General features: G+C 41.1%; 1 protein-coding gene and 1 non-coding gene across 2 annotated transcripts in view; one reads left to right on the top strand and one right to left on the bottom strand.

Annotated features, from left to right (window-relative positions):
- Nucleotides 1-651: 651 nt before the first annotated feature.
- Nucleotides 652-723, bottom strand: TRNAE-UUC. The gene has a single exon. It is a non-coding gene; the product is annotated as a tRNA-Glu (tRNA).
- A 1,099-nt stretch (nt 724-1,822) lies between these two features.
- Nucleotides 1,823-7,008, top strand: part of WBP4 (WW domain binding protein 4) — a 33,712-nt gene continuing 28,526 nt past the window's right edge. The window contains exons 1-4 of the mRNA XM_007948194.1: nt 1,823-1,842; nt 2,581-2,653; nt 5,143-5,205; nt 5,296-5,419. Of these exons, the coding sequence (XP_007946385.1) occupies nt 1,823-1,842; nt 2,581-2,653; nt 5,143-5,205; nt 5,296-5,419 (280 nt within the window). The remainder of the gene's footprint in view (nt 1,843-2,580; nt 2,654-5,142; nt 5,206-5,295; nt 5,420-7,008) is intronic.

The raw sequence follows: 7,008 nt of genomic DNA, 5'->3' as shown, positions 1-7,008 counted from the left end.
TCCGGCTGGGACAAGAAGATGCCGCGACTGCAGATCGCGCCCCCGGGCACTAGGGGCTCGCCGCGCTGCGACGCCCCGCGGCCCGCGCACCCCGGGAAACCGCGAAAGGGTGCACTGCATGCGCTGCAGGACTGTTCTCGTAAACATTCGGCAGAGAAACAACGAGGGATACAAGCGCAGGCGTGGGCACTGCGGGCGCAGGGAGGAGGGGGTATACACGCCCCGCGTCACTTGGGACAAGTCGGAAGGGGCGGTCAAGGAGGGTGTGGGTCTGAAGGGGGTGCTGGGAGGAGATAACTAAAGGCTGTAGTTAATCATCACCTTCAGAATGTCTGGAAAACTACGACTCTGGGCCGAAGGAGGGGGGGGAGGAAATTGTCCCGGGGAAAGTGAAACTCTTTTCCAGCAGATCAACTCAAGAGCCCAAGGCCGGAGGGGCAGGGACCCCGAACGCATTCCCTTCCCAGCCCGGTCGACTAAGCCTTGGTGACTTCCAAAAGGGCAGCCCAGGTCACGGTGCCACTAATAACTTCAGTAATGTTCATTTTCCAAATACGTATTTGAACCCTAACACACGGACATGAGAACAGAAAGGAACCAGAACCACTTAAAACAAAATTTCCCAAGTAACTTTTGAAAAGTGTCACAACTTTCCCATACCGGGAGTCGAACCCGGGCCGCCTGGGTGAAAACCAGGAATCCTAACCGCTAGACCATATGGGAAATGCTGCTTAAAGAGCCGCCGTGACCCACCTGACAAGCGCAAGCTTCGCTGCTGCCGTCGCTACAGAACTTACCGCTACTGCTGCTGCTCCTGCTGCCGCCGCCTGTACACCACTCTGGCCGCTGCCGCCGCTCCCCACGCGCTCGCGCGCAAGGAAACTAGCCCCAGCCTGAGCGCGACGTCGCGGGGGTGGGGCGGGGCCGCTCCACCACCAAAGGAAAGTTCAGAGGCTAAGCCAAGTAACTCGCGGCTCCGGAACCAGCTGTTTCACCTTTCTTTTTTAACTCTGCCAGCGGCCCCAGCCCACAAGTCCGGGCTGCTCCGCCGGTCAAAGTGCTTGCGGATTTGTTCGCAAAGTTGAGGGCGGCGACGTCTCTAAGAACAGCTGTTTGCGTTCCGGGCGGAGGCGGAGCGCGAGCTCCTTGGCCGCGAGCCAGCGAGCCTAGGAGGGTGTGGGGGGGTGTCCTGATAATAGGAGAGGTATGAAGTCGGGAAGGCGCGGATAGTTAAGGCTTCAGATTCCTGCCTTCCAGCTCAGGTCGTGTCGTGCTCTTGCCCCTTCTCAGTGACCTCAACCCCTTTATACCGACCCCACCTCTCTGGAGCCGGGAGTACCGCCCCTGTGGGGGGAGGGGAAGAGGAGGCAATTTGAAACGCGGATTGAATCGTCTGGGAACCCGTAGTAGTGAACCGTGGAACGCTGGTCGCGGGGAAGGAGGGACGTGTCCAGGATCCGAGGCTCCTGTAGGCCTTGCGGCCGGCTAGGCCCCCACTATTCCAGCGTGGAGGACACGAGTCGGAGCCGGATCGGGGGGCGAAGCACAGAGCGGCTGGAGGAGTCATGTGAGTTGGGTCTCACGCTCTAAACAACCGAGGTGTTGTTTCTCTGGGCGGCCCTTTCTCCACCGGGTCTTCCACCCCCCCGGCACTTCGGTTGGGGGCGTGACGAACGCGCTCTTAACTCGCTGCGGACCAGAACCCGACCTGCGGGGCCGGTTTTTTGGGCGGGGTAGAAATGCTACCCTGCAGAGTGCCCTGAGGGCGTGGAGCTCGAGCTTTTGGGTGAGAGCCTGGCAGCCGGCCGCCAGTTGAGGTGGCATGTTGGATGGCACCGTGAGGTGCGGTCGAGCGCCTCTTGCACGATCGGGGGTCGCAGTCTCCCTTTTCGGATTTTGAAGCTTTTGAATTCTTGATTATGTGAAAATTTAGACACTGTTTAGACACCGTAGAAAACGCTGTCACCGTTCCCCGCCCACGAGAAGCGGCCTCCCATTCGAGTGTTTTTTTGGGGGGGTGGCGCTGTCAGCTGGTTGAGATGTCCCTTTAGCTTTTCCAATTCTCCCTTCCCTTGCGGCTCTAGAACAAAATGTATTAATTGGTAGTCTGGAAGGAACCAGTGTCTCGCACCAGAGAAATCTTGTGCATCTTGTGCTTTGTTGTGTTGGTGGAATTAACTTGATTTAGAAACTTGGTTTCTTCAGACTTCCGTGACTGCAATCTTTAAATGCTAGGAAGGAACGGAGAGGATAAATATTCTCTTCTAAGATGTTCCTTATTTCTTAGCATTGAAGACAGTAACATGAGAAGTTTTTAAAATTGTACCTTATTTGAGGGGGTTTTATAATAAAACTGATACTTTTATTATTATTATTATTTAACTCTACTGGCAACAGAATTCCAGATGACTGCTTCCGATAAAGGATAAAATATGTAAGACAAGATTATTATTATTATTATTATTAAGATTATTAGCTAGCAAAGACTTATTTTTCAAACTGTAACAGATGGAAAGCTTGTAAAATTTTACCTTCTTTTTTAATTATAAATAAGCTTAGACTTGTTTTTCCCTTTTTCAGGGCAGACTACTGGAAGTCACAACCAAAGAAATTCTGTGATTACTGCAAGTGCTGGATAGCGGACAATAGACCTGTATGATAATTCCACTACTGCAGATTCTAATGCTATTGCTCATGAGAAGTGTTCATTTTTTAATCTAAACTGAGTTTACAAAGCAATATCCATTCTCCTAATTTTTCAAAGTATCAAAATACTTCTGCTGTCTTATTCCCTGTATGAAAGCTATGGCCTTTCTTTCTTTTCATAAGGCTAAAGTTGATTATATATTAAACCAAATTATTTCTCTCTGACTCGTCAGTCACATTCAAGAAATGGTCATTGAGTAGATAATCTCATCTGTGTTTAGGAAGCACCTACTTTGTAGTTTTTGTAATAATGCCAGTATACAAAGGAAAATAAAATGGAAAACCCATAAAATATATATATTTTGGAAAAAAAAACTGGTACAGTATTTCTTGTATGTTTTCTGTTCTATGTGTTTGATTCAGAGCTTCACATCCTATACATGCTTGAATTCAAAAGATCATTAACAACTGTTGTGGAATTTAATAATAGCTTTGTTAAGCACATTATTATTGTATTTCTTAGTCTAGATTTAGCTTTTCAGACACAAAGCAAAAAGCAGTACCATTGAGTATTTTTCTCCCATTCATGCACATTATAGTATATGGTACTATGTAGTTAGTACATAAACCCTGGGTATCCAAAATACATATATTCATCTTACTTGGGAAAGTTAGATGCCAAAAGAATACTAGCCTCATCTTTTACAGTGCTGTATTTGTTTGGTAGTTATTTACTATTATCTGTAAGATATTTGAGGAGCTGTAGTGGTGTAGTGGTTAAGGATAACCGGAAGGTTAGTGGTTCAAACCTGCCAGCCAGTCCATGGAAGGAAGATGAGGCTGTTTGCTTTTGTAAAGATTTACAGCCTTGGAAGCCCAATGGGGGCAGCTTCGTGTCAGAATCAACTTGATGGCAGTGAGGTTTGTTTGGATAAGGTGTTTGGGTTTATTATTTGTTTTTTGGCTTTTTTTGAATCGTTGCTAAAGTTTTTGACTATCTTGTTTCACTTAGCCATTTTTACAGATAAATGCCACAGACTTTAAAACCCACATATACCATTGAATGCCTCTTCCTTAGACATACCCAGACAGTTCAGTGAATTTGATGAGTTATCTAGCATAAGTAATCCCCTCCAGGGTAGTCTTTCTGCATTTCCTCAAAGTTGCTAAAGCACATTTATTTAACCTTTAATTAGAAAGAAAATTATTTTTGAATGGTCTTTTAATATTGTATTTTTTATGTGATGAAACCAACTCTGGGAAATTGATTTTACAGAGTCATAATTTTCTTTAACAGTGTTCACAGTAGTACTTTAGAATAGCCTAGCTTATGTATCACATAATGATTTGATTGACAGAGCTTATTCTTCAGAGTTTACCAGGAATTTCTTACTTCATACAATCAGACAGTTGTAACTTAGGGACCATTTATGGTTGTTTTAAATAGGTAATAATATTCACTCGACTGTCCCTGTATCCGTCATCCACAGATTATCCCTTTTTCCATTTTCATGTCTGTCCTTCTGTTGTTTTTGTATAAATACAGCTCTCACTCCAAGAGACATGAAAGTTAGCATATGATATGTAGTTCTACACCATACTTTTTTAATTAAATGCTGTATATGTAGTTCTACAGCATGGTTTTTTTAATTAAATGCTATATCATAGAGCTCTGCCCATATAATGCAGAGGGCTCTTTGTTCTCTCTTATAGTAGCATGTGAGAATGTACCATAGTTTATTAAACCACACCCCTATGAATGGACAGTTGGATTGTTTTCAGTTTTGCTGTTACAAACAAGGCTGCTGTGAATAAGCTTATGCAGGACATCATTTTGTACACATTTGTATGTCTACAGATTAAATTCTAAAAATGGGATTACCAGGTTAAAGGGTAAATGCATTGGTAATTTTCTATGAGCCAAATTGTCCTCCATAGGCATTGTACCACTTTGCACTATTATTACTACAATATATGAAAGTGTTTTATTTGCAATGTAGGGGTAGTTTTTAAATGTCTGTGTTTTTTTTCCTCAATTTTGATGACCAAAGCTCTAAGGATCATCGTTCTCTATGTCTGTTACCGAATATGACAAAGAGAGCAGTAACATTCTTATGATTTTAACATTTGGTGTTAATAGATATTTCTTGAAGTTAAGATTATTTTTCCACTCCTCTTTTGGATTCATGTCTTGTTTGAGTCCTCATTATAATCATATTCACTAGATTAGTCATCAAGGGTACTTTGTATTTTTCTCCATTAATACAGTCATCATTTATTTTAAGAACCAAAGGGAGCTCTAGTCAGCATAATAATAAATAATATCATTCAGTTCTTTAGAATCATTTGATTAAAAGGGCCAGTTTTCAATAATATTAATCTATTTTTGTCTTACCTACCAATGTTTTAGTTTCAATTCCCATGTATACTCTATTACTTTACTATGAATATTATAATTTTAAGTCATTTTCCTTTGTATTATCTCTTTCTTTCAAGAGTATTGAATTTCATGAAAGAGGAAAGACGCATAAGGAAAATGTGGCAAAAAGAATCAGTGAGGTAATTTAGATTGTTATTTCTTTGCCAGTTTTTCTATGAGGATATTGGTCTTTTTTTTCTCACTTTCACTTTTACATGTGTCATATAAAGATTAAACAGAAAAGCCTGGACAAGGCAAAGGAAGAAGAAAAGGCATCAAAGGAGTTTGCTGCAATGGAGGCAGCTGCCCTGAAAGCATACCAAGAGGATTTGAAAAGGCTTGGCTTAGAGTCAGGTAAAAAAGCAGCCAACATGTTTTAAAAGTAGCATCAGAGGTCATGTTAAACAAGCTTTCATTGTTTCCATAAAGAGGTTATACACTCAGGGTCTACTAGTGCTTTTATGATGCATCATAGCCGCATTTAGACTGTGGGACTTTGCTCATATACTTTTGTTTTGCTTTTAACACTTTTAACCCTTCCATGCACGGCAAATATATTACCTTTGTGGTTATCTAATCTAGCTTTATCTTAACTCAGTGATTTATTTCAGAGACACTTGAGTTTTTTAGGTATTCTAATTATTTGGCTAAAAGAAACTATTCATTAAAAAATAGCTTGCATTACAATTACAATTCACTTTAGCTATATGGGGAAAGCTGTGAATTATGTTTATGTGTATAGTTGAATTATAGTGAATTAGCCTTTTGTAGACAAATTAACTGACTTTACTACTACAAGGGAGATAATTTGAGGATTTGAGGCTAATTCAGTTCCAGAGAAGAGGCTTTATTTAGCTAGATATGTGTCCATCTTGTCATTGTGTTTACTTTGAGTATTTCTTCCATGGCAAATCTACTGTCTTTAAGCTAGCTATATAACAGATCTCAGTTTTTGATCTTGCGTAATGGTTTGGATAGTCAACATGGAACACTATTCTCTATTTGCTAATAAAACAGCTTTCAATCAAGTTTTAAGCAGAATGCCTTTTAAGTTCATTGGTATTACCTTCTTCAAATTAGAACAGTTGTTGCTAGACTTTGAAAATAATATTTGGTCATTGGTAGCTTAAAAAGGGAGAGAGGGGGAGATTGGTTCCATTAGACTAAAGCCATATGTCCATTTTCAGGGAAAAATGGATGTAGGCATTCTAGAGAATTCGAGAGAAGTAAAATTGAAAATCCATTTTTTATCCATTACATGGATTGGGAAACTATTACGCTGTCCTTTGAACAAATAAATCACATAAGTTTGTTTTCATATAGAATAAATATTCCTTTAAAAATACAGCCAAAACAGAAAACCTAATTCACTGCTGTCAAGTCAGATCTGACTCATAGCAACCCCTCCTTCGGTTTCCGGGGCGGTATCATTCTGGAAGTAGATCACCCAATCTTCCTTCTGAGGAGTGGCTGGTGGGTTTGAACCCCAGCCTTCTGGTTAGCAATCACATGCCTTAGGCACAAATGAAAATGTTTAAAAAACTTATTAACTGTTACTAAGATATTGTTATATTAACTGTTGTTAAGATATTTTTTGCAGGCATCTTTAGAATTTTTAAATAAAATTATACAGTGATCTGTACTATAATCTAGTGGGAGGTTGTTTTGTTTTCCCTTTCAGTGATATGTCAAGTACATCTTTTTTAATAAATAATAAATAATGCATGATTTTTAGAGAGTATAGAGTATTTGGGACACAGGCTTTGGAGTCAGCAGAATTGCCTCTTACTAGCTTTTGACCTTTGCTCTTTACTAAAATTGAATTAAGTAATGGTAAAATTAAATTAAGTAATGATACAACATGGGAGCTCTGGTAGCATAGTGGCTAAGGCACTTGACTGCTCACCAGAAGGCTGGCGGTTCAAACCCACCATCCACTCCTC

This window comes from Orycteropus afer, unplaced genomic scaffold (genome assembly GCF_000298275.1).
Source record: "Orycteropus afer afer isolate SDZICR_OR568_19922 unplaced genomic scaffold, OryAfe1.0 scaffold00207, whole genome shotgun sequence".
In the NCBI taxonomy this organism is placed as follows: domain Eukaryota; kingdom Metazoa; phylum Chordata; class Mammalia; order Tubulidentata; family Orycteropodidae; genus Orycteropus; species Orycteropus afer.
Note: the sequence above shows the minus strand (reverse complement) of the source record. Positions and strands in the feature narration are given on the sequence as shown.